Source organism: Hypanus sabinus, chromosome 4 (assembly GCF_030144855.1).
Source record: "Hypanus sabinus isolate sHypSab1 chromosome 4, sHypSab1.hap1, whole genome shotgun sequence".
Taxonomy (NCBI): Eukaryota; Metazoa; Chordata; class Chondrichthyes; order Myliobatiformes; family Dasyatidae; genus Hypanus; species Hypanus sabinus.
Genome location: NC_082709.1, coordinates 143,659,847 through 143,687,541, shown reverse-complemented (window position 1 = coordinate 143,687,541; position 27,695 = coordinate 143,659,847). Strand labels below are relative to the sequence as shown.

General features: G+C 40.4%; 1 protein-coding gene across 5 annotated transcripts in view; it reads left to right on the top strand.

Annotated features, from left to right (window-relative positions):
- Positions 1-27,695, top strand: part of bcor (BCL6 corepressor) — a 279,875-nt gene that overhangs the window by 126,527 nt on the left and 125,653 nt on the right. Inside the window, exon 1 of one of the 5 annotated variants that reach the window (XM_059968250.1) lies at positions 1,135-1,818. The exons of the other annotated variants lie outside the window; for them this stretch is intronic. Within the exon in view, the coding sequence (XP_059824233.1) occupies positions 1,639-1,818 (180 nt within the window). The 5' untranslated portion in view covers positions 1,135-1,638. Of the gene's footprint in view, positions 1-1,134; positions 1,819-27,695 lie in introns of those variants that run through there. 5 annotated transcript variants of the gene reach the window in all.

Below are 27,695 nucleotides of genomic sequence, written 5' to 3'. Positions count from 1 at the left end.
AATAGCTGTAGGACTAGGTCTTTCAGCCCCTTGGGCCTGCTTCGGAAGATCATGTCAAAATGGTGGACAAGTTTACTGGACTTGCAAGGATTTGAAAATCATAAACCAGAAATGTAATCCAGATGGACTAAAAGGGAGGTCAACATTCAGATAATAAGACCGAATTGATGGTGACGCTGACAGGCTTAATGATCAAAAACAGAGTATAATGCCAAGTTTTGATGACTTACGAAATTCCTGACAATAAAGTTTTGAAAAACACAGCAACGCACACAAAATGCTGGTGGAATGCAGCAGGCCAGGCAGCATCTATAGGGAGAAGTACAGGTTGTTATGTGTTAAAGACCTTCTAGATCAGTATTCCAGAGGTATGAATGACGAGAGTTAAAATCCCGCCGTATCATCTAAAAATTCTGCGTTTGAAAAATCTGCAAGTGGAATGTTTCCATCAGTACTTCTGACATAAAGTTGCCGGATTACTATTAAATCGCAATTGGTTTAAAGATGTCTCTTTTAACTAAAAGAAAAGCGTGTCCTTACTTTATGTGGCCGATACGTTACTTCACACCCACACAAAACCGGTTGACCGTAAACTGCTCTGTGAGATGCCCTGTAAGGGCATTCGGTTGCATTCAAGCCACTGCGGTTTCAGAAACGAGCTACCGCGACCTTCTCCGGGCAGCAACCTTTCTGGGGTGTTTACTGACTGAAAAATAGACACAAACTTCCACCCACATCTTTTTCGTGGCGCAGCACAAAAATGGGAATTGGGGGGGTGGGGAGGTGGAGAGATAGTGTACATTTATGTAAGATATTGATAGGTAAGATCTGCTGGAAATACTCGACATTTCGCCAATATTTAGGGCTGGTTGCTTTTGGGTGACTAGTTTCGACAAATAAATCTATAAATTATAACCCATAAACTAACGTGATTATTTGTGTAACGTGCGTTCTTTTGATGCGTTTATTTAAAAATCGGTTTCGAAAGGATTGAGACAGAGGGTTAGAAACTTGAGCTCAAGTTGTGGGCGAAGCGGCTGGTGAATGGGCAGCCGCGTTCACGTGACTCTATTTTGTTTCGCTTTATTGCAGCTAATTTATTTCCCGAGGCCACATTCTTGAAGGCAGGAAGTAGCAGTCAGGCCCGAGACTCTGTTCGAAGATAATCCTGGTGGAGGCTGTTGTTGCAAAAGACAAGCGGCGCTAGAACTTCAGAGATTAGCCCGACAGGCTGCTAATCTTTTTTAACTGGGTGGGGGAGCTGGGAGGTCGCAGCTTTTCGCTGCAGCACCATTACACGAGCTGGTTTATCCAGGCGTTTTAGAGAAGCGGCCGTAATGCCCCAGCTTTCTTCAGCTAAAATGTATATGTTTTTACATATCGTTTCATTTTTCAACGCATGCAAACTAACGTTTTCCACGCAAACTAACTAACAGTGAAGGGACCATTGTGAGATCATCTGTACTCAATGAAGTTGGATTTTTTAAAAAATAGATCGTGTTATTTGAACTGAACTGAACAATTGTCGGGGGTCAGGAAAAGACCGTTTTCGCTTTTCTGAGTGGTGAACGATGTTGGCAGAGCCTCAAATGCTAGCTGTGTGTGGGAGGCATACTTCGGTCGACGATCGCCCAACGAATGCATCAAATGCACTGGAGTCATAAACGGAGGTTTATTTTCCTCCAGCGAAACTTAAGATCTGGATCCTGGACTAGCGTGGCTGAAGCGTTTTCTACAGTGATCCTGGAGATGGAAGACTCGCATGCAGTCCTTCGAGGCTGTGTTAGTACGGCCGGGAAGCTTCGCAGGAAGAACAAGGTGACATGACCTGTGCTATATTCCCATACACAAACTACAGTATTTTGATTTCACCTTCAACTGTTTGTACAAAAGGTTCCAATAAGTACGATGAGAAAACGTTAATGTCTCATTACAGATACCAGGTTAGGACACGGCTAAATCTATATGTCATCGGAAGTCACCTTTACTAATTGTAGGAGTTGGTGGAAATAACGTTAAACATGTGTTGAGATGGGGGATGTGACCCTGGCTATAAATTTAAAGGTCTTACTTGCAAATTCTCCTAAAATTCTCACCAATTAATTACTGGAAAAAGAAGACATTGTCTTTAGTAAACACTTTATTCTCGGCACTGACCTTGCAGCTCTTCATAGTCATCGTCGGACGCTGAAAGGATCTACTCACAGCTTTGATGTCCTGCCTCAGTTTGAAACCTTTTTTTAAATCACAGAAACCACCAACTTCCGCCTCCATAGCATTGTCTGACCCAATCCCTACCTCATCTGCCTTCCTAGGAAATTCCCAGTCATATCCTTTATTGCATTGAGATTTGAATAACCCCTAGCCGGATTTTCACCTTTCACACCTGCCCTAAACTTTGTTATCGATATACCAATTCAAGACACTTTCATACTTACCTTGCTGACATTTAGCTTCCTTCCATTCTAGTAAAGTACGGAGTTTAAAGTTCTCTTTGTTTTCAAAACCTTCCCAAACCCAATTCCAACCCACATCTAATCTCTTCCCAGCCCAGAACCTCTAAAATCATCAACACTGGCCTCATGTACTTAACCCTTTCTTCAAAATCTCCTTATGTGGTGTGGTATCAAACTTTGATAATCTTGCAGTTAGACCCTGAAACGCTTTACCTTGTTAAAGGCGTAGCATGTGCAAATTGATGTAAGGACTAATTTTGATCTACTACCCAATAAAACTAACAATATAACAGAGAAAGGTGTCGAAATTGACATTTGTTGTTTAGTTGCAACGTGATGCATTTTTGAACAGTGCTCACTACAACCTTTGGATTTGTTAAATCCAGCAGCCAATAAACACGATCCGTATTTGCCATTTTGAATTTTTTAATTACAAAGGTTATTGTTGAATAATAGCATTTGATTTTGATTCATTATGTGTATGTATACATACTGAGTAACAAGTTTATTATTCCATGCAAAATAGGCAGTATTGCACTGTGCTGGTGGTATACTTATTTCTTGCCTTACAAATAATAGGACGGAAAACTGTCCTGATCTAGAGGAAAAGGCGTCTCACATGTTAGGCAGTTGTGAACCGTATCTCCTTGCAATCCCGTTGCTGTCTGTTGCGTTGGTTGCATAGGAGGTATTGCGCCTCTGCCCTTGGTGGGATCCCTGTAAGCAGGAGGTGAGACGCAGAGCGCTGTAACTGATCTCTATTCATCAGTTTCCGTCTGAGACATCGCTCAGCTCTGGGGTCACCCGGGGCAAGGGAGTGGTAAACTAAACCGAAACGGATAATTAATCTGCATCAGAGCTGCTGGCGGCTGACACGACTCCGGCATCACTAGGGCTTTTCAATCCATTTTTAGTAGCAAGCACCCTGGTATCTATAGAATGGTGCGTCTTTTTTTCGGTAATAAAAGCGTTAATTAGAATCAGAAACGAGTGACGAAATCTTTGGGATTGGGGGTAGAATGCAAAATGTGCGTCCGAGCAGATATGTGGATTAGAAAACTACCGAAACAAATTTCTGATAGGAAATCTTGAATTTAAAAAAAACGTAAATTGGATACATTGTATTTCGAGCAGCGCGGATGTGATTAGAAATCACACCTCTTTTAGAAGCAACCGAAACCCTGGATTTGGTTAATCCCACTGGCGACATTTCTGTTAATCACTTTGCAACTTTAGCGACATCTCCAAAATGTTATAGCCTTTAAATGATTAACGAGCCGAACTGCAAAGAATAGGGTTTACATCCAATCACCATCTCCATGTTAATGAGTCCATGTAAGGTTCTACAATTAAAAAATCATCGCAACGCACTGTTTAAATCCATCGTTTTCAGCAAACTTTTGGAGATAGAAAGCTGGACTCTCTGAAAGTGAACACACATTGACTCTAAGGATTTCATTAGTTCTGTAGGAGTTAAAGAAGGTTATAGCAATTGCGTCAGTTTGATAAATTCTTATCATTGATGACGTTCCAAAGTTTTTAATTTATGCAAAGAAGATTGCGGGAACACTCCACCCGGGGGACCAAAGATTTCTGATTGCAAACGCTGTTATGAAACAAGTTAGCGCTTTGCGCTTATTGTATTGCTTCATCATTGCTCAGCTGAGTTAATGAGCAAGAAATGTAGAAAGGCATAATTAACCTTTGTGCGACAGGAAACAGTTACTGAGTGGAACCGACTGAGCACGACTCGGTGATGCCCACGACGCCCATTTCTAACTGCGCCTCAAGATCCTTATTTCTCAACTTTATTTCGTAAACTGCATGCATATAAATATAACATCTTCAGTCCTGCATTCATCACCCTTTTGAGTTTTGTCTTAATGTCACCGGAAGTTAAATCGTTATTCCTTCCTAAACTTTTTGTCTTTTCTTTCATTCTGAGACTTCCTATAACCTTTTCTGCACTCTCCTTCCCCATTTACTTAATCCTTACTTTGCCAATATATTGTCCTATACCACTCCCCCCCCCCCCACTCCATTACAGCAACAGAGTTAATCATTCCTTTAGTGCCAGCAAAACAAAAGAGCTGGTTATTAACTGCAGGAAATGGGATGCTGAGGTTCAGAGCTTCAATTCTGAGAAACATCCAAAAGCCTGTCTTGGTCTTTGGTCAATAAATATCACCAATGTGTTTACCTACTCAGGAGGGTAGAGAAATTTACCATGGTCCCATTGACCCTTGCCAATTGTTATTGAGGCACCATAGAAAGCATTTCATTTGGATCCATCATGGCTTGGTATGCAGGTGCTCTACACCTGATTCAAGAAACTGCAGAGTTGTGGACAGAGCTCATCATAGAAATCAGTCTCCCCTCAATGGAGTCTGCCTATACTTCATATTGCCTCAGTAAAGTAGTCAGCATAATCAAAGATCCAACCCATCACAAGAATTCTCTCGTCTCCCCTATCCCAATTGGCAAAAGATTCAAATGCCTGAAAGCACATGCCACCAGGCTCAAGGACAGCTGCAACTTCACTGTTTTAAGACTATTGAATGGTTCCCTAGTATGATAAGCTAAACTTTTAACCTCATAATTTACCTCAAAATGATTTTGCACGCTATTGTTTACCTGCACTGCACTTCCTCTGTAGCTGTTATATTTTATTCAGCTTTCTGCTTTTGTTTTATTATTGTATTACTTCAATGCATTATGCAATTTAGATGAAAGATTGTTGACCTGCATTGTTTCTCTGCACAGTCCGAGCCTAACCAACTGAGTATGTACGGCATCTTTTTATCTCAGGTTTTCTGCACCTGCAGTATTTTTTTCTTCTTGAAATGCATGTGTTTGGGACCTACAAACTGCTGAGAAATAGCATAGTGATGCTGTTTTTAAGTCATTTGTAGAGGGTGATACAGGTAGGTTGACAGTAGGAATAATTATCAATGAAACAATGCTGGTAAAGAAATTTCAGCATCAAAATTAAAAATGCCAGCCAGCTGACCACTTGTTCTGTAATTGATTATGCAGAAAATAGTTAAAGAAAAACATTATATATACATTTTCTTTCTTGATAATATCTGTGGATTCATCTTAACACACTTAATATAGGTATTACAATGTGATTAGCAATCATGAAAATTTGTTGATCTGCTGATTGGAAATGTATATTAAGGCATAAAGATAGGAATTAGAAAATAACATTTGTGCTGGCCAGTCAACATTTCTGGAGCTAACTGATAGAGGGAAAGTTGTTTCAATAAATATAGCGAATGATACATTGCCAGTTTTATGGGTGACAAACAAATGTGTTTTCTTTGAATTCTTTATATCCTCTTGCTTCATTCCTCCATCAATTAAATTAATCTTTGTCATTTGCTATTTCTTCCCAATCAAATGTCAAATGCACTTAATGATGTGATGTGGCTGGGACATTTTGCCCTCTGCTGCTCCTACCTGGAGTGATCTGCAATCCTGATAAAGGGTCTCAAACCAAAATGTCAACTATTTATTCCCCTGCATAGATGCCACCTGACCTGCTGAGTTCCTCCAGCATTTTGTGTGCGTTGATCTGCAGTACTGTTCTCTTTCTCTTCACACACCTGTATGCCTAGTTGTTAACTAAAATAAGGATTAGCTGTGATTAAAATTAAGTCTTTGCTTTTTAATTGTGTGGTACATTCCATTATTTTTCTGTTCATTCCATAGATGGACACTGTAGTTTCACCATCTTGTATCTGCATTCCTAATAGTTCTTGTATGCACATTTGGGTACTGGAGATGGCTTGAAAACTGAATCAGTGTCTCTGAACCGTATTATTTAGTCATTGTTTAATCATGTTAAATTAGTCTATGTATCCCTGAGGCATTAGTGTTACAATTGGACACTTTGATTGAACAATAACAGCTGGGTATCATGATCTCTACACTTGGATAACTTGTCCCATAATCTAATCTTATCAAGGCCTGAGAGAGTATTCTGACAGACTGCATCATTGTCTGGTTTGTGGGGCTATTGGACAGGATTGAAAGAAAGTTCATTAAGTTGTTAACTTAGTCAGCTTCATCTTGGGTACTAGCTTCCATAGTATCCGAGAACATTTTGAAGGAGTGGTGCCTCAGAAAGGAGTCCATCACTAAGGACCTCTATCACCAAGGGCATGCCCTCGTCTCATTGTTACCATCAGGAAGGAGATACAAAAGCCTGAAGGTAAACATTCAGTAATTCAGGAACAGCTTCTTCCCTTCTGCCATCTGATTCTTAAGTGGACCTTGAGCCTATTAACATTTTTATGTATTATTTCTGTTTTTGCACTATTTTTAATTTAACTACTTAATATACATATATACTGTATATGTTAATTAATTTATTTATTTTTTCTATATGATCATAAATTGCATTGTACTGCTGCTAAGTTAACTAATTTCACAACATATGCCAGTGATATTAAATCTGATTATGATTCATATATAATAATAATGAACAGGAAGTGTATGAGAAATGATATCATAGTCAGGAGTTCTGTGTCCTCAGAAGAAGAGAATTTCTTAGACAATTAGTGATTGGAATAAATTGCGAGTTTACTACTGACGTTCCCTTCTTCTGAATAAATAAAATTAAGATAACAGTACATCTGCACATTCCAGCATTGAGCAGCAGCAGGAAAAACAAATGATTGTTTTTCTTATTCCAGGTGACTAACACATACATGATATTTTAGTTTGTCACGTGCCCTTTTTCTTTTTAAAAATAATTCCTGGTTTGTAGACTTTGCTGGGAAATCCAGCATTTATTGTCTCTTTTTTGCATGATGTTAGCTCTTAGTCCTCTGAGGGACTAAAACATTGACTGTACTCTTTTCCATAGATACTGCCTGGTTTGCTGAGTTCCTCCAGCATTTTGTGGGTGTTGCTTGAATTTCCAGCATCTGCAGATTTTCTCTTGTTTGTGGAAGAATCAATTAGGATAGCCTTGAACTATTGTTGCCCAGGTCCAAATTATAATGGATTAATAATATTTTCCTTTCAATGAAAACATTCTCTCTTGCAAATCTATTGCAAATGATTGTACAATCTATGTAGTAATAATCTACAAAGAGTTTGTTTTTGATAATTCCATTATGTCACTGAGAGTTAACATACTGTATGACTGGTTTGACATTTTTGGGTGCATATGCCATTAGTGTTAAACTCATGTGGTAGTCCTTCAGTTTTTCATTGGTGACGTTTAACTGCAATATTTTGACTTGCTGACTTTACCAGAATCCTTGTTGACACTAGAGTTTTTGTACCATTATTGGTTTAGTATAATTGGGAGTTTCCAGTTACTCATTTGTAGCCATTATCTCAATTAGCTTCCAGTGAAAATCTACGTAGCTGCTGTTTACCATTTCAGCAGCTTTGTGTGATCCAGAACAACTGACCTCAACATTAGTAAATCCAAATATACCACTTCAAAAGGCACTTTAAAGTCAACAATTTTGCCCAGGCCTTGAGTCACATGGAAATTAGACAGGGTAAGTGTTTTAAAACTAAAAAAAATCTAGTGCTTTCCTAGCATATATGATGAACGAACTCTTCTTGGGTTTCCATTCGGGCACATTTATCAATTATAACCAATGTTTCGACAACAAATTCTTCAATCTTCATCCCTAATCCATTAATTTAATTAAATTTAACCCCCCCCCCCCCATATTTGAACAATACAGTTTCTTAACTGCAGTGTTCTCTTGCCATAGGTCAAAATAATGCATGACTCCTTTGGGCTGGTATGATGCATTACTTTTTGGCAATCGTTATCTGAACTACATGATGTGAGTGGATGCTGGCACCACCGGGGGTATTTCTCACCATCTCACTTAAGAAGAGATCAGAGAAAACTACAAACTAAGGAAACAATACATTGTTCAGAAGCTGTTCCAAGTGTTTCTGTGAGGTTTCACTAACTTAATTTGGTTAAAGGTGCTACAGGTGAATTCAAATGCTGATTATCTTGGACTGATTTTGGAAAGCAAAAACATGGCCAAAAGATAGAGTGGAAGTAAATGTCCAAGTTTGGCCAACAGAACAGCCACAATGTCCATATTGTTATTTGTGTCTACTCACACAGTTGTCTAATAGTGATTGGAAATGTGAAAAAGTTAATTATTTGTATAATTTTGAGAAAACAATTGGAAAATGGTGCTAATTGGAACCTGAACACATACAGTAGGCTAGATTAATTCCTTTTGATATATATGATTCAATAATTCTATTCATTGCTGTTTTAGCCATACACTTGCGGAAAATGGGTGACTCATAGTCTTGGCCTAGTCCACCATTTTGTGTGTGTTAGAACATAAGTTAAAGTTCAAAAGTGCATTTCATCTATGAATTAATGTTCACCAGCTCTTTCCTGTGAGGAGATTGAAAATACCTCTTGAGGAAATCAGAAACTAAGTCAACAAACCATAGTGATGAATTTTGGTCAGATTTTAACAATCAACTGTAATAATATTTAAACGGAGGTAAATTGCGAACGGGATACATACAATATCCATGTATTTTTTTCTGTCAACAGAGACCTACAGATGGCCCAGAAAAAATGCTGGCAATACCACATTCTACCAAACACTGGGTCGCTGTATCTCGTCTGTCTTCTAGTAGTAACTATTTAGTGGCAGGATATAAAAATACATATATTGAGCAGATAGTAGGTGGATAGAGAGCATCCGCTATAAACTGCCCGGCTATGACGTCATAGGTAGGTGTCTCAGTGGTGAGAACATTTTCCTCCGGTGCAGCAACTTAGACTGCTTGGTGACGAGAAAGGAAAACAATTGAAAAAAATGATCTGTAGGTTGCTTCAAATATCCTGTCACTTTTAATGGTGTACGTCAAACGTAGTTTGGTTGAATTAGAATTTTTATTTGCAGAAAAACACGTAAGATTAATAGTTACAGAATTCTTACACGCGAATTGAAACGCGCGTTTCAATTTTGTTTAGACAGTAGAATCTAGAATTATAATACAGCTACCTTGACCTTTAAATCCAAACCGGAGAGTTGAAAGACCTTGTAGCAATCACCCACTCCTGAGTGCAAGCAATGAAAACAATTTCTTTCGTGCGTGTATTATAAGCCTACATGTATTGGGCTCGCTGTGTCTACCCTTATGTCCGAGTATCGGGAAGTTTCAGTGTTGTATGTTGCGTTTATTCGGGAGATATTCGCTTCCTGCAGCAGTGCTCCTCGACCTATTTCGACTCCTTAATACGTAATGATATACAATAAGTACACTGTTTGGGCATTTTCTAACATTAATGTTTTATGAATTTTACTGGCATTATTAGCTGCTATACTTTTTTTTCCGGAAGCATGTTGCTTTTCTGGAAAACACTATTTCGTACCGTGGTACGAAAGGTGCGGGTACTGACATCTTTGTTTCCCCTCTCCGCTGATTCTTTGAAAACTTTCCTCTAATCTTGATCCCGGAGGGCAATAAACCGCAGAAAACTTACATTAATCATGTGTCTTTTACGGTACGGCGATGTGGAAACGATATCATTTCTAGCCTAAAATATAACCTGTTGCTGTTATTTATTAGCAAAATATTTAGCATTCACAGTTTTTGATATTGGTGAATTTGCATTTCCTCCTATTTATCGGGGGAAGATGTTTTGACAACATCCAATAGTTAATGAATTACAGACGGAGTAGCTATAGTACTTAAGTATGAATTTAACTTGCGTGTGTGGACTGTGGACTTTATAATAAAATATCACAGTACTCTTTCGGGACAGAGAATCGACTGAATCTGGTGATAATTTGATCTGAATATTTCCGGCATTGTGCAGTCATATTCATTGGACGTTATTGCGAATATCACTGGGTTTCATTAACTCAGCTTGTAGTTTATTAAATGGTGTACTTTCAACTCTCTGCATTGCAGACCTCTTTCAACGGCTGGCTTTTCATGAATATAACGCTTCATTATCCATGGGACATGCTGGAAGGTGCAGCGTGATACATGGAAAAGTTCCTCTATTATTGCCCTGATATGCAAGTAGAACAATAGGAGCAAATTTGCCAGTGTTCAAAACAGCTACGTTTCCCGTTCAAAGGTTTTGCTTTATTTAGTGATTTTTCTTTGAAAGATTTTTCTACGTGAGAGTCTTTATCATTTCAGTTCTTAAGCGGATGATCTCTTCCATTATTTATTGTCCACCATAGGCTGAGAAAGAGCTAGTTTTCCACAAATAATTTTATCAATCTTCAAATCGCGTTCCCCTGATGGATTTGATAGACCGGTTCAGCTTTTCTTTAGCATCATCGTCGGGAGTCTTCGTTGTGGGCACGGTGGAATTTTTGTCTGTGTAGTGCAGCTCGGGTCAACGGGAGGCTTTGCAGTGCTAACCGCCCCAGGCGACCATTAGCCATAACTGGGTAAGCGCTCCCTCTACCTGCTGACACGCCATTACTCATTGTGCTCCAGTAACTCTATTCCATCTGTATCATACGAGAGTTTAGTGTGGGGTAAACCGCACGTGTAGATTGAGCTAGGGTGTGAAATAAACGAATAGGTTTCCGTATCTGTGCTAGCACCTCTCATTATCTCCATTGCATAGTAATTGCTCTACGGAGATGGTTTTAGTTGCATGTCACATTTAAAGAAAAAAATTCAGGACCTTGATTTACAATTCTATTCATGAACACCAAACCATACGCCCACTTTCAACAATCGTTTTCTGATAGGTTGATTATAAAGTCAAAGGGAAGGTCTGTAAACTTCGATGGATAAATTGCCAATAGATAAACTTGAAAACGCACAACCGTAGTGGATACATTCTGTTCAGTAAAATAAGAAGAACATAATATTCTGGAAATATTCAGCAGGTCAGACTACATCTGCAGAAAGAGAAATAAGGTCATTATATGTACTGTATTAAACCCCACAACGCTGCTGGTTGACAGTGGAAAACAGGGTTACTGGTTATTAATTTATGGCTCAACATGTTGTAATAGGATCACTTGGAGGTAGTGAGAAAAGTGTAATCTCCCAGGCAAGACATTAAACCAGACTTCTACTGTCCTGACAAATAAGAGTAATGCATAAGAGAATGCATGGTTTGGGATAAAGAGAATGATCTGCATATTTAATGTGCTTCAAGACATCCAAAGGCACTCTACGTCCAGTAATACACTTGGTTCTAATGTAGGGTAATGTGGCAGCCAAGTTGTGCATAACAAATCCACACAAAAGTCAATGAAATATTGACTAGGTAATCTGCTTGAGTGATTGAAGGCCAGGGTTGCACAGGGATACTTTCCTTTTCCCAATAGTGTCACAGGATCATTTATTCTCACCTGTGAAAATAAACAAGAACTAGTTTAATGTCTAGCTTGTGAGATATCATTTCTTTTATGACAGTCTTATGACTGTAAGACTGCCATCATGGAGTCAAGATGACAACTAATAGGAATGGAGATACTCATACTCTTCTGGATGTATTTTCCAAACTTGTCACAATTGTGGTTTTAGTTCCAAAATGTTTATTTAATGTTTTTTTAAAATTACTGTTTTATAATGACTCTTCCACAAGACAACAATAACCTTAGACCTTCAGAGTTAGAAAGGGCATACTGGTGTCAAAATACTAAAGTCAGAAAGGTGAGCAGCAAACAGAGCAAAAAGTGTGCTTCTATCCATGGGATTCGACAAAATTCTGTTTTGTTAATCTTTGAAATTTCAGTTGTGGTTTGGGCAGACTGATGGATTTCAACAGGACCCCACAAACAGTGAAAGTGATAAGTAAGTTATGGAAATTAAAATTCACATGGTGCCAGAGCATTCTTACATTTATTCTCTTTCAAAATGAGTAGATGTGACTTCACCCAGTTTAATTTCAATTTCTGAACAAAAATGTTTTGGTCTTTTCAAATCTGCATTGAAATGTCAGAAATAACTGACTGCTCTAGACTTGGCAACAGATTTGAACCTGTGAATTAGAAACTATACAGCTACCTTGAACTAATAAAGATTTTGGAATATTGATTGAAAAAATATATCAAAGAAGGAGCTCTTTGAGAGTCTATTGAAAGCTAGCAGAATGTGGTGAAGACAATGAGATTTTCAGACAATTCCAAATGATTGAGCTTAAATTTAAAGATGAACATGCCTAAGATTTAGTTGGTGAGAAATGGCTGGAATGGAGCAGTTGAAACTGATCTCAGAAGTAGGAGTGATATGACATGGAGGATTTGAAAAGGAGGATCAGAGTTCTTCTGGGTAGCAGAAGAAATAGTTATGAGTGGTTTTGAGGTCAAAAGTGATATCAGGAGATTTTAGGATTTTGGATTAATGATAAATGCTGGAAATCTAAAACCAGAATGAAAAAAAAACTTACTAGAAAGAGGTCAGCAACAATTGAGGAGATAAAATAATGTAGTGAAAGATGAAGGATGATGTAGAAAAGAGGTGTGCATGAATATTGGCAGCATACAGTAATATGCTAAAGTTTTAGGCACATGTATATACATAGGGTGCCCAAGACATTTGCATAATATTGTATTTGTCAATGTGGAGCAGAGAGTGAGTTTATAAATCTGATGGGAGTGAAGGATGTTGGGAATAGTGAGGGTGGAGCATCATGGGAGGGGTGTGAGACAAGTGGCAGAGAAGGAGTGCCAGGAGCAGGGGTTGGTGTGGGTGCAGACACACCCAGCTCTGAGACACCAGGCTAGTTCATTTTATTCTAAGAAATAGGTTTATTAATCATTACAGAATGCCTTTCTGGTGCTTCACATTTCCCTCCCCTCTCCCTTGTCCTTTTCCCCCAATCATGATTCCCCTCTTCCTGCCCCCTTCCCACTCTCAGTCCACAATAGACTGCTATGAGAATCAGACTCTCATAGGTTGCACTATGCTGGTCATTGGGGTAAAAGCAAAAGAAAACCAAGAGTAAACTTTTCTCCAGCATCAGTGAACTGTACTGTAATAGGATTCCATCCTGTACTGTCAACCACTCCTTGTTTCTGCTGCTGTAAAGGAAATATAGGCTACTAATGAGTCATTTTTAAGTTTATAAATCTAATCTTCAAGCTTAGGTTGGGGTTCTGGCTGGGTGATGTATTGATTTTTGTGCAAGGGAGGGGTTGAGGATTTGGGATTTGCTGTTCTTGGTTTTTCTGTGTGGGAGATCTGTTGGATTTTGTGAGTGTGAGAGGGGGTTGAGGGTTTGGTGCTGTTGTTATTGCTCTTCCTTGTGAAGGAGGAGGTCGGGATTTTGATGTCACTATTTCTATTTGCGAGGGAGGGGATTGGGGGTTTGCCGTTTTCTGGGTGAGTGGGCTGTTGGATTTTGTGTGATGGAGCGGGTGGGGATTTTGGAGTTTGTGTGTTTTGTTTCTTTTTCCTTTTCATGTGGGGAAGGTGTTGATGTCTTTTCTTTCAAGGACTCTCATGGTTTTTCTGATTTCATGGCTAGCTGGAGAAGATGAATATCGGAGTTGTATTGTAGATGCATACTTTGACAATAAAATGAACCTTTGAACCTTTGAAGCTAGATGACTGCAAAGTGCACATGAAGTCTGTGCATGACTGAAGATTGTGCTCCCCTAGGTTCAGATCAAGAGATTGCCTATGCTTAGAATGATGAAGTTATGTAAGATAGTTATGGGTTTTGTTATTGAGTTGTGTGATGATTCAATTCATTTCGGGAGTTAATGTGAAAATAGTAAATGCTGGGAAGAAAGCCAAATCCATGACTTGATGTCTAGTGCTACAGTAACAGTACTTTTGTCAGTGGTGATGAATTGGTGGAGCTGAATGCATATGTGGATATTGATCATGCTTGCCAATGATTTTGCCAAAGGGTAGTATGCAGATAATAAATCAAAGCAGTGCAAAGTGCCCCATGGCAAAGTAGAAATGATGTGCACATGGGAGAAACTATTTGATAAGTTTCAGGAGAATTAAGAATGGAAAAACAAGCAGTGCTGCCAGTGTAGCTCATGTAAGAAAGTTGAGACGTGATTTTTGTGGTGAAGGCTAATTGGAAGTGTTCTTCTGTGAACTTAGTGGGAACATGAAGGGAAATGAGCATGAATTTGAATGTGCAAAACATGTATTCACTTTGTGAGAGGACAATGATATATGTATGTTCATTGAATGTGGTGTGATGGAAGTTCCAAGATCGGTAATGGATAAATGGGAGATGCCATGAATACAGGGCCACAAAGGAGATAATGGGTGGCTGAGTGGAATGATCTGATTTTAAATGCGAAGATTCCATTCATTCATCCTTTAGGTAAGAATTAAAAGTATTATGAATGAATATTGGTGTAGAATTGCCACTTTTTGTTCAAAATCAAAAATACACATCTAGAAATCTGATTTATAAACAAGAAAATTTTGGAATCACTCAACAGGTCTGACGGCATTTGTGGAAAGAGAAACATTTATACTTTCACGTTAGACTTTGATGGGGTTAGTTGTCCACCAGCTTAGTTGCTTGCCATGGATCCTCTTGTGTAAAGTCCATGATGAAAGTACGAAGTGTATGATCAACATGGGAAATTGTCTAGGATCTGCTTGGTGGGAAATTAGTTATTTGAGACAAGGGATTGATTCTGACCAAAGCTCTTTGACCTGAAATGTTTATTTGTTTCATTCCACAAGCCTGACTTGCTGAGTATTTTCCAAGAGTCAGCATGATTTTGTGTCTCCCAAATTAGATTTTTTTGGAGAAAGTTATCAAGAAAATTTATGAAGTAAGCAGTAGATGTGGTATTACATATGGATCTAAAATTGGCTTGGTGATGGAAGGCAGAGGATAGTGATGGAGGGTTGTTTGGCAAGGAAAATGATGTAAAGAGGGAAATTGGGGTGAAAGTTCATAGCTCCCTGAAAATGATAATGCAGGTGGAGAGGGTATTGAAGAAAGTATTTTAGTTACGTGCTTTTATGGAGAGGTATAAGAATGTGTATGAGATGTCTGTCTGAGTTGGCAACAACATTGCATGCACCATCATGCTGAGCTGTGGTGTCCCCTATGGCTATGTGCTCAGCCCGCTGCTGTTCATGCTGCTGACTTCTGACTTCACTGCCAGATCCAGCTCAAACTGCATTATCAAGTTCACTAAATGATACAACTGTGCTTGGCCTCATGAGTAACAATTTTGAGTCTGCATGTAGAGAGGAGGTAGAGTAGCTTGTCAAATGGAGTGAGAACAACAACTTATGTCTCACCATGAACAAGACAATGGGCTTCAGGAAGGCACAGGTCAACCACTCTACATTGCACGTCAATGGCTGTGCTGTGGAGAGAGTGCAGGTACAAAGTTCCTTGGTATGCACATACAGATGATCTAACACAGACCCACAACACCTCCTCATAGGTCAAGATGGCATAGCAGTGTCTACACTTTCTGAGAAGAGTGAGGTGTACAAGTCTCCTTGCCTGCACTGTAACAGATTTCTACAGGAGCACCATCAAAAGTGTCTTGTCTGGCTGCGTTAGTGAAGTGTTTCGAGAGGCTCATCATGAGTCACATCAAGACCCTGCTGCCCTCCTCATTGGACCCCCTGCAGTTTGCATACTGTCCCAACCATTCAACAGATGATTGCCATCACCCTCCACCTGGCCCTAACCCACCTGGACAAAAAAGACACATACGTTTGAATGCTGTTCATAGACTTCAGTTCAGCATTCAACACAATCATTCCTCAGAAACTGATTGGAAAGCTGAGCCTACTGGGCCTGAACACCTCCTTTTGCAACTGGATACTAGATTTCCTGACTGGGAGACTTCAGTTAGTCCAGATCGGAGGCAGCATCTCCAACACCATCACATTGAGCACGGGGGCCTCCCGGGGCTGTGTGCTCAGTCCACTGCTGTTCACTCTGCTGACCCACGACTGTGCTGCAACACACAGCTCGAACCACATCATCAAGTTCACCGATGACACGACCTTGGTCTCATCAGCAAGAACGATGAGTCAGCATACAGAGAGGTACAGCGGCTAACGGACTGGTGCAGAGCCAACAACCTGTCTCTGAATGTGAACAAAACAAAAGCGATGGTTGTGGACTTGAGGAGGGCACAGAGCGACCACTCCATGCTGAACATTGATGGCTCCTCGGTAGAGATCGTGAAGAGCACCAGAATTCTTGGTGTTCACCTGGCGGAGAATCTCACCTGGTCCATCACACCAGCTCTTTAGCAAAGAAAGCCCAGCAGCATCTCTACTTTCTGCGAAGGCTGAAGAAAGTCCATCTCCCACCCTCCCATCCTCATCACATTGTACAGGGGTTGTATTGAGAGCATCCTGTGCAGCTGCATCACTGCTTGGTTTGGAAATTGCACCATCTTGGATCGCAGGACCCTGCAGCGGATAGTGAGGTCAGCTGAGAAGATCATCGGGGTCTCTCTTCCCGCCATTACAGACATTTACACTACACGCTGCATCTGCAAAGCAAACAGCATTATGAAGAACCCCACGCACCCCTCATACGAACTCTTCTCCCTTCTGCTCTCTGGGGAAAAGGCACCAAAGCATTCGGGCTCTCACGACCAAACTACATATCAATTTCTTCCCCCAAGCTATCAGGCTCCTCAATACCCAGAGCCTGGACTGACACCGACTTAATGCCCTCTACTGTGCCTATTGTCTTGTCTATTATTTATTGTAATGCCTGCACTGTTTTGTGCACTTCATGCAGTCCTGGGTAGGTCTGTAGTCTAGTGTAGTTTTTTTCTGTGTTGTTTTTACATAGTTGTGTAGTTTTTGTACTGTTTCATGTAGCACCATGGTCCTGAAAAACATTGACTCATTTTTACTGTGTACTGTACCAGCAGTTATGGTTGAAGTGACAATAAAAAGTGACTTGACTTGACTTGATCATTGTGTGGAACAGAAACTGTAAGGTGTTGGACCACAAGACCCTACAGGGGATAGTAAAAACTGCTGAGGAGATCACCAGCTTCACCCTCCCCCCTATTTGTGACATTTACTGGGAGGTTTGCATTCAAAGGGCCCAAAGCATTGTTGAGGATCCCTACCACCCACCCCACAATGTCTTTACCCACTACCATCAAGAAGGAGGTACACGAGCATTGAAACTGGGACTGCCAGTTGGGGTAACAGTTTCTTTCCCCACGCTGTGAGATTAATAAATACCTTGCCACCATTGAGGTGAGGTCTTGTCACTAGAACAGTGAGCTGTTTACTGTTTACCTGTGCTGCACGTTACAGGCATTTTCATTTATTTTTTATTAACTTATTTGTGGCAATGTGTATTGTGGGTGCACAGTGGTCCGGAGGAATGTTGTTTTATTTGGTCGGGTATACGTACAGTTAGATGATGATAAACTTGAAATTGAACTTGAAGAACTGTGGCTTTATATTGCAACTGTATAAGATATTGGTAAGGCCATAATTGGAATATTATGTGCAGTTCTGGTCATCAAAGTATAGAGATAAAGATTCACTGGGATGCTGCCTGTATTGGAGGACTTTCAATATAAAGAGAGAATGGATAGACTGGTAATATTCTCATTAGAACACACAAGACTGTATGGAGATTTAAAAAATTATGAGAAGCATGAATATAGTAAATAGTCACAGGTTAAATCTGGAAGACACAGGTTTAAAATGAGAGGGGAAATGTTTAAAGGATATCTGAAGAACACTGTGGAATAAGCAGCCAGGTGAGGTGGTAGAGGTGGGTACAATCATTGCAATTAAAAAGGATTTGAAAAGGCATACAGATAAGAAAGGAATGGAAGGATAAGAACCAAATACAGAAAAATGGGGTGAGTAGTTGGGCATCACCATAGGCATGGGTAAGTCAGGCAGAAATACCTGTTCCTATGCTGTATCACTATGAGTTTGTGACTCTATCGCCAGCTTGTACAGAATGTAGTTTTGCATTCAGGGACAAATTGAGTTATGTAACACTGAGTAGAAAGGGTTAGGGTGTTTGTGTATAATGGATAAAATTAAGAGGGCCACTGGGGGATCAAGAGATTGGAAGTAGAGCAAGATGAATTTTATTGTGGGTTAAAGTCTCTTGATGAGCAGTAATCAAAACAGTGAGGTGAGGACATGGAAATGGAACACATCTAAGAAGCCAAGGAATTCACACGAGCGTAGTAGATGATAAAGAAATGAAGGTGATTGAAGAAGGATAATAATGAGGTGTTGAAATAAGAAAAATCTATTTGGAGAAGTAAGGGGAATAAACTGAGGCACATAATGTGCTACCTGTGCTCTTTCAGAATAAAGCTTCAATTTAAAATGTCAAGCCAACAGTTTATAATATTGCTGTTGCACATGTTGTTAATCAATTGCAAGTTTCCAAACAAAGTCTGTAGTATTTGCTGATGGTAAATATTTGCTGAGAAGAATCTGTTGAGCAAAATGCATTTAGTGAATTATGCTATTCATGAAGGCAAGCATGAATCTAAATTTAATTTTTTTTTGTGATATCCCAAAGAATTTCACATCAATGATCTATTTTTAAGGTATGTTACTTTGTTTTAAATATAAATGAAGGAATCAATTTGCATTCAGTAAATTTTATGTAACTTTAACAATATGCAATAGATTGGAGCAAGTAATTGTGTGTTGTTTCTGTGCAACTGGATTCTTGACTTCCTCATTGGGAGACCACAGTCAATAAGGATTGGTGATAACATCACCTCCTCATTGACAACAACGTAGGTGTATCCCAAGGATGCATGCTTACCCCATTGTTCTACTCTATGTATACTCATGACTGTGTGATGAGGCACAGCTCAAAACTATCTATAAGTTTGCCAATAACACCAACGTTGTCAGAGTCTTAGATGGTGTTGAGGAGGAGTACAGGAGTGCAATAGATTAGCTGGCCGAATGGTGTCACAGTACAACCTTGGACTCACCATTAGCGATTGATTGTAGACTTCAAGAAGGAGAAGTCAGAAGAACATGCTCCAGTCCTCATTGTGGGTCAGTGTTGGAAAGGTAAGCAGGTTCAAATTCCTGGGCATCAACATTTTAGAGGATCTAACCTAGGGACAACCTATCGATGCAGTCATGATGAAGAACACCACTGGCTATATTTCATTAGGATCTTGAGAAGGTTTTGGTTTGTCATCAAAGACTCTAGCAAATTTCTGTACTTGATCTGTGGAGAGTATTCTGGCTGTTTACATCAGGATTGTAAAAGGCTTTAGTAGATTGTAGATACCGTCAGCTCCATTGTGGGTGCAAGTCCAAGTTTATGGTCTTTCAACTGCATACACATTTACTAGCAAACGAAACATGGTTCCTTTGGACTAAGGTGCACAACACAGTACAGACAACTCACACACAACACATAAGGTAATACAGAGGATTCCAATTAATTGATACATCCTGGCCCAATTAAGCAGCTGCCCCAATTAGCTGAGGTTTCATGGAAGTAATTAAAAAGGGATGAAAAGACAAACAACCATTTAATTGAGTAGCAAATTGAAATGCAGAACAAATTAGATCACTATCAATACTACTAGAGCATTATAAAACTATGTATTAATTCCTAATTGTTGGTTTGGTGGTTGTTCGTTTTATTTGATGATGGCTGGAAACCTTTTTAAAGTGGAACCGCCATTGCACTGGGGCAGTTCCACACTCCCGACCTCAGAAGACTGGGTCCATGGTATGAAGGTCATCACAACTGGGGTTCCTTGGTTGACCATAGTTATTTCTGTGCCTCATTTTGCCCTGAGCTCTCAACAAAGCGTTACACAGCCACCTTCCTGGCCATTGGATGTCACTGTAGATCTCATCCTCACAGGCTGCCAGAGCTGACTTCGCATGTTAGGACTGGCAAGTCCTTACCTCACCAGGGTATAAGACCCGCCAACTACCCGCACCTGTTTTAGCCTGTCTGTCAAAGCAGTATACCCACTGTCACATGCAAACAGCTCTTTGGAGCCACAGGTGAGATTTGAGTTTACACTGCCAGGATCTTTTGATTGACCATAAATTAACAAAATTAGCCCAGACACCTGTTTTTGTTTTACTTTATAGATGCAGCGCAGAATAGCCCCTTTGATCACACCCCAGCAAACCCTGACAACCCTCATTTAACCCTAACCTAATCATGGGACAACTTACAAGACCAATTAACCTACCTGATGTGTCTTTAGACTGTGGGAGGAAAGCAGAACACCCGGGGAAAACACATGTATTCCTTTCGGGGTGGGGGGGGGGGGTGGATTTACAGAGACTCCTTACAGAGGATGCCAGAATTGAATTCTGATACGCTGATCTGTAATAATTGGTAACAGCTATGCTACCATGGCTATCTAGTGTAAATAATTGACTGCCTTCATATAACTTTTGATTATCTTCTCCGAATCTTAATTTTAATTGTAACATTCAAGATTATTGTTGATACCTTCAAATTCCTTGAGGCCTTATAAATCTTCAGCATTACTTTCAGGCTTTCATATTCCATCTAGTCCTCATGAAATGAATGCTAACATTGTATTTGCCTTCCTCACCACTGACTCCACCTGCAAATTAAACTTTAGGGGATCTGCATGAGGACTCCCAAGTACCTTTGCACCTCAGATTTTCTGTCCACTTAGAAAATAATGTACACTTTTATTTCTTCTACCAAATGACATGACCATACACTTCCTGTCATATTATTCCATCTGCCATCTCTTTGCCCATTCTTTTAATCTGTCTTAAGTATTCTGTAGCCTCTCTTCTTCCTCAACACTACCTGCCCCTCCATCTATCTTCGCATCATCCACAAATTTAGCTACAAAGCCATCAATTCCATCATCCGAATCATGAACATATAATGTAAAAAGAAGCAGTCCTAACACAGACCTCTGTCACCACTAGTCACAGCAGGTAACCAGAAAACTCTCCCTTTATTCCCACTCATTTCCTCCCGCAAATCAGCCAATGCTTTATCCATGCTCGTATCTTTCCTGTGGGCTCCTAACTTGTTAAGCAGCCTCTTGTGTGGCACCTTGTCAAAGATCTTTTGAAAGTCCATGTACACAAAATCCTCCAGTTATCCTTTGTCTATCCTGCTTGATTTTTTTTTCAAGCATTTCCAACAGATTTGCCAGGCAAGATGTTCCCTTAAGGAAGCCATGCTGACTTTGGCTTATTTTACTTCCAGGTACCCTGAAACCACATCCTTAACAATCAACTCCAACACCTTCCCAATCACTGAGGTCAGATGAACTGGCCTGTAATATCCTTTAATTTGCCTCTCTCCCTTCTTGAAGTGTTAAGTGTCATTTGCAATTTTCCAGTCCTCCAGAACCATATCAGGATCTATTGATTCTTGAAAGATTGTTACTAATGTTTCCGCAATCTCTTCTGGCATGTAAACATGGGTTTAGACCATCAGGTCCAGGTGAGTTCACGACCTTCAGATCTTTTGGTTTTCCAAGCACCTTCTCCCTAATAAAGGCAACTTATCTCACTTCTGCCACTGACACTCTCAAACTTCTGGAATACTGTTAGTGTCTTCGATGGTAAAGACTGATGCAAAATACTTATTCAGTTCTTCCACCATTTCCTTACCTCCCCTTTGCTACCTCTTTAGCATCATTTTCCAGTGGTCCAATATCTACTCTCGCCTCTCCTTTACACTTTATATATTTGAATAAACTTGTGGTATTTTCTTTAATGATATTGGTTAGCTTATCTTCATATTCCATCTTTATAACTTTTTGGTTGGCTTCTGTTGATTTTTAAAAGTTTTCCCATCCTCTAATTTCCCACTAATTTTTGTTCTATTATGTGCCTTCTCTTTGGCTTTTATGTTGGCTTTGACTTCTCTTGTCAGCCATGGTTGCACCATCCTGCCTTTAGAATACTTCTTCCTTGGAATGTATCTATCCTGCACCTTCCAAAATGCTCCCAGAAACTCCAGCTATTGCTGCTCTGCCATCATCCCTGCTAGTGTTCCTTTCCACTAAATTTTGGCCAGCTCCCCTCTCATGTCTCTGAAATTCCCTTTACTCCACTGAAATATTGATACATCAAACTTTAGCTAAAAAGCCATCACATAGGCATTCTACAAACTCCTCCCTCTTGGGATGCAGCACCAACCTGATTTTTCCAATCTATGTGTTTATTGAAATCCGCATGACTATTGTAACATTACCCTTTTTGACATGCATTTTCTATCTCGTGTTGTAATTTGTTGACCACATCTTTGCCACTATTTGGAGGTCTATATTTGATTCCATCAGGTTATTTTTACCTTGCAGTTTCTCAGCTCTATGCACAATGATTCTACACCTTCCGATTCTATGTCATTTCTTTCTAATGATTTGATTTCATTTTTTACCAACAGAACTTCTCCATCCCCTCTACCTACCTGCCTGTCCTTTTGATACGATGTGTATCCTTGGACATTAAGCTCCCAGCTATAATCTTCTTTTAGCCACGATTCAGTGATGCCAACAACTTCATATGTGCCCTTATGTAACTGTGCTACAAGTTCATCTAATCTGTTCAGTATACTGTATGCATTCAAATATAACACCTTCAGTCCTATATTAATTTTTTGATTTTGTTCCCCTTTTGCATTGCAACTCATCCTGTTGACTGCAATTTTGCCCTATAGTCAGCATCTGTTAGTAGTAAACCAGCTACCCCATCCTCAACTCTATTGCTTTGGTTCCCATTCCCCTGCGAAATTAGTTTATATCCTCCTGAATAGCTCATGCTAACCTGCCCACAAGAAGATTAGTTTCCCTCGGGTTCAGGTGTAACCTGTCCCTTTTGTACAGGTTGTAATTTCCCTAGAAGAGATCCCAGTTATCGAGGAATCTGAAACCCTGCTCCTTGCAGCAGTTCCTTAGCCATGCATTTAGCTGCCAAATTATCCTAGTCGTACTCTCATTAGCGTGCGGCACAGGCAGCAGAGATTAGTATTCTGGTGGGCATGCTTTTCAGCTTTCTACCTAGCTCCCTAAAATTTTTCTTCAGGACATCTTCACCTTTCCTACGTTAGTTATTGGTTGCAATATGTACCAAGAATTCTGGCTGTTTACTTTTCCCCTTTAGAATGCCCTGGACCTGATTTGAGACATCTTATCCTGGCACCTGGGAGGCAGGCAACGTACTATCTGGGTGGGTCTGTTACTGAGGGGAACAGCTATAGGGTACATGCACTGGTTGTCCATTTCCCTAACTTTGCCTGACAGTCACTCAGTTACCTGCTTCCTGCAACCTGGGGGTGACTACCACCATAGAGCTCCTATTTATCACACCATCAGTCTCCCACATGAGCTGAACATCATTCAGCTGCTGATCCAGTTCCTTGACACGTTCTCTTGAGGAGCTGCAGCTCGGTGCAGACGTTATCAGGGAGGCTGGATGTCTCCCAGAATTCTTACACCTCACACACAGAACAAAACACAGCCCTGCAACCAATCTCACTGTGCCCTACCAAATGAGAAATGAATAAGAAAGAAGAAGGAGAAGAAACTTACCAGACACTTACCTTGCCGAAGCTTGATCTCGCCGAAGTCTCATGAGCCAAAGCCATAGACTTCCAACTCCAACACTGGCCCACTCACACAGTGGCCACTCCACTTGCCTCCTGCCTTACTTTTATCCTCTGTTTCTAATGAATCTTGTTCACTGATTGGGCACGGTCTAACTCCGAAAACTGCTGCAAAGCACAGGCTTTTTTCATCTTCAGCTGCATACCTAAGTGAAATCACCACTTCTTCTCGTGCTTCCACTCACAGATTAGGCACAGTCCTGGAATCATAGAACATAGAAAACATACAGCACAATACGGGCCCTTCGGCCCACAATGCAGTGTCAAAAATGTACTGACTCTATACCAGGCATGGGCAAACTACGGCCCGCGGGCCATATGCGGCCCTTGAAGCTTTTTAATCCGGCCCGCAGAACTTGATGAAATTATATAAATAAACCTTGTTAACGTTTTTTCCCCGCAATTCTGGCGTTTTCCCAATAGATGACGCACTCTATATACATTGACCTTTGTTGAGGTGCAGCGTATTACTCCACATTTGCGCTTTACTCTTTGTTCGGCTCGACCTATTTGTGTGAACAGGCATTCAGCGTCATGAACATCAACAAAGCCAGCCACAGATCCAAGTTAACTGACCAACACCTCAGATCCATCCTGAGAATCGCCACAACAAAACTAAATCCAGACTTTGATGCGCTGCCTAAAAAGGGAGACCAACAACACTGTTCCCGCTGAAATTAAAAATAAGTTTCTTCGTTGTGTTATGTAAAAATGCATTTGAAAATATTTTTTTCAATAAGCCTTACATGTTACATGTCATTTCTGTTAAGTGATGGACATGAGTAGTGCGCAGGTGCGCGTATGTTCTCAAAGTAAAAAATGCGCTCCAGATCAAATAACGCGCTCCGCATACTGGCGCGCTGTCACTGTTCTGTCTTTGTGCTGGTCGTTGTTGAGTTTTGGCACAGGGGACAATTGAATAAGAAGGAACAGGACAAGTAGACCTGCATCTCCTACCGTTTTTGAAATAAAGACAGTCAGGAGGAGAGTGATGATGATAATATCTTGAAGGATAACAGAATTTTCAGTAAAATAATAACTGTTACTATTAAAAAAGCTGTATTTTATTCATTTAATTTTCAGTGTTTTAAAAGTCATTTCAATAAATAGCTAAATACCATGGGACTTCAAAGACAGATATTTTGTTGTAATGCATTTGTTCATTTTCAATTGAAATAAAAGCACATGTTTTCTACATATCCCATGATATTTTATTTTCTCTTATGAGGTGTATTACCAAAACACTCCGTCCATCTGCTCCTGGTCCGGCCCCCCTGTCAAATTTTAGAACCCTTTGTGGCCCACAAGTCAAAAAGTTTGCCCACCCCTGTTCTATACATTACCTAGGGTTAACCATAGCCCTCTATTTTTCGAAGCTCCATGTACCTATCCAGGAGTCTCTTAAAAGACGCTATTGTATCCACCTCCACCACCATCCCGGCAGGCTATTCCACACACTCACCGCTCTCTGTATAAAAAAAACATACCTCTGACATCTCCTCTGTACCTACTTCTAAGCACCTTAAAACTGTGCCCTGTCATGCTAGCCATTTCACCCCTTGGAAGAAGCCTCTGATTGTCCACACGATCAATGCCTCTCATCATCTTATACACCTCTATCGGGTCACCTTTCATCCTCCATTGCTCCAAGGAGAAAAGGCTGAGTTCACTCAACCTATTCTCATAAGGCAAGCTCCCCAATCCAGGCAACATCCTTGTAAATCTCCTCTGCACCTTTTTTATAGTTTCCACATCCTTCCTGTTGTGAGGTGACCAGAACTGAGCACAGTATTCCAAGTGGGGTCTGATGAGGGTCTTATAAAGCTGTAACATTACATCTCGGCTCTTGAACTCAATCCCACGGTTGATGAAGGCCAATGCACCGTACGCCTTCTTAACCACTGAGTCAACCTGCACAGCTGCTTTGAGTATCCTATGGACCCGGACCCCAAGATCCCTCTGATCCTCCACACTGCCAAGATTCTTACTATTCCTACTATATTCTGCCATCATATTTAACCTACCAAAATGAACCACCTCACACTTACCTGGGTTGAACTCCATCTGTCTGGCTATTTACTCTATTAGTTATTGTTCCTTAGGAGTTGTCCTAATAAGTGTCTGCCTCAATTTACTGATGGACTAATTAGTAGGAATTCACTGTATTACTCCAAATACATTTTACAAATAATAAAATGTATTCCAGAAGATTGAAATTTAGCACAAGGTGCATTTACAACACAAGTTAAAAAATAAACAGTGTAATGCTGCTGGTGCTGTATAATTGACCAGACCTGGGTGGTGGCAAGAAGTCAGTGGTCTCATGACCTGGGAAGAAGCTGTTTCTCTTCCTAACAGTTATTGTCCTAATGCTGCAATACCTCCTACCTGATCGTGGTGAGGTGGGGGGGGGGGGGAGAAAGCAATTGTTTGGGTGGATGGGAGGGAGCCTTGACAATGTTGTGCCCTGTGTGCATAGTGCTCCTGATAAATATCTTGAATGGGTGGAAGAAAGGCCCTGCTGATCTGCTCAGCAGTCTTTGCAATCTTTTGTCGAGTCTTGCAGTCAGATCTCTTGTAATTCCCATAGCAGACAATAATGTAGCTGATCAGGACACTCAATGGTGCTCCTGTAAAAATTGGTTTAGAATGAGTTGGTTTAGCCTTGCTCACCTCAGTCTCCTCAGGATGTGGAGATGTTGCTTTGCTTTCTTGACTAAAGAGATGGTGTTAAGGGACCAGTTGAGATAATTTGTTATGGGCACTCCCAGAGACTTGCTGATCCTAAATCCAGAGAGAAGCATTTTATGCACAGTGAAGGGTAGTCAGTCTGCACCTTCTTAAAGTTCACCAATCATAATTTGGGTTGTCCCCACATTAAGACTCAAGTTGTGCTCACACCATTCTACAACTTGCTCTGCTTCCTGTTTGTACGCCATCTTGTCGGCTTTGTTAATGAGGCCAACCATTGTTGTGACATCAGTGAACTTGATGATTTGGTTTGAGCTGAATCTAGCAGTCTAGTCATGCATCAGCAGCATGAACACCATAAAGAACATCTTCAAAATATTGTGCCTCAAGAAAGCAGCATCCATTCAGAAAATCCCTCACCATCCAGGATGTGCCCTCTTGTTATTACTACCATTAGCGAGGAGGTACAGGAGGCTGAAAGCCCAAACTCAACATCTTAGGTGCAGTTTCTTTCCCTCTGCCGTCCGATTTCTTAACTGTCCATGTACTCATGAACCCTAGCTTGCTATTCCTCTTTTGCACTGTTTATGTTTTATATTGTAACATACATTCAGTGGTCACTTTATTAGAGTCCTCCTGTACCTAATAAAGTGGCCACTGAGTGTAGGCTTGTTTTCTGCTGCTGTAGTTCTTTCAATTCAAGGTTCAACGTGTTTTGCATTCAGAGATGTTCTTCTGCACATCATTGGTTTGCATTTCTGTCACCTTCCTATCAGCTTAAAACAGTGGCCATTTTCCTCTGATATCTCTCATTAACAAGGCATTTTTGCCCACGGAACTACCTCTAGCTGAATGTTTTTGTGTGAAAATCCCAGGAGATTAGCTGTTTCTGAGATCTCAAACCATCCCATCTAGCACCAACAATCATTCCATGGTCAAAGTCATTGAGATCACATTTCATTGCATTTTGATGTTTGATCTGAGTG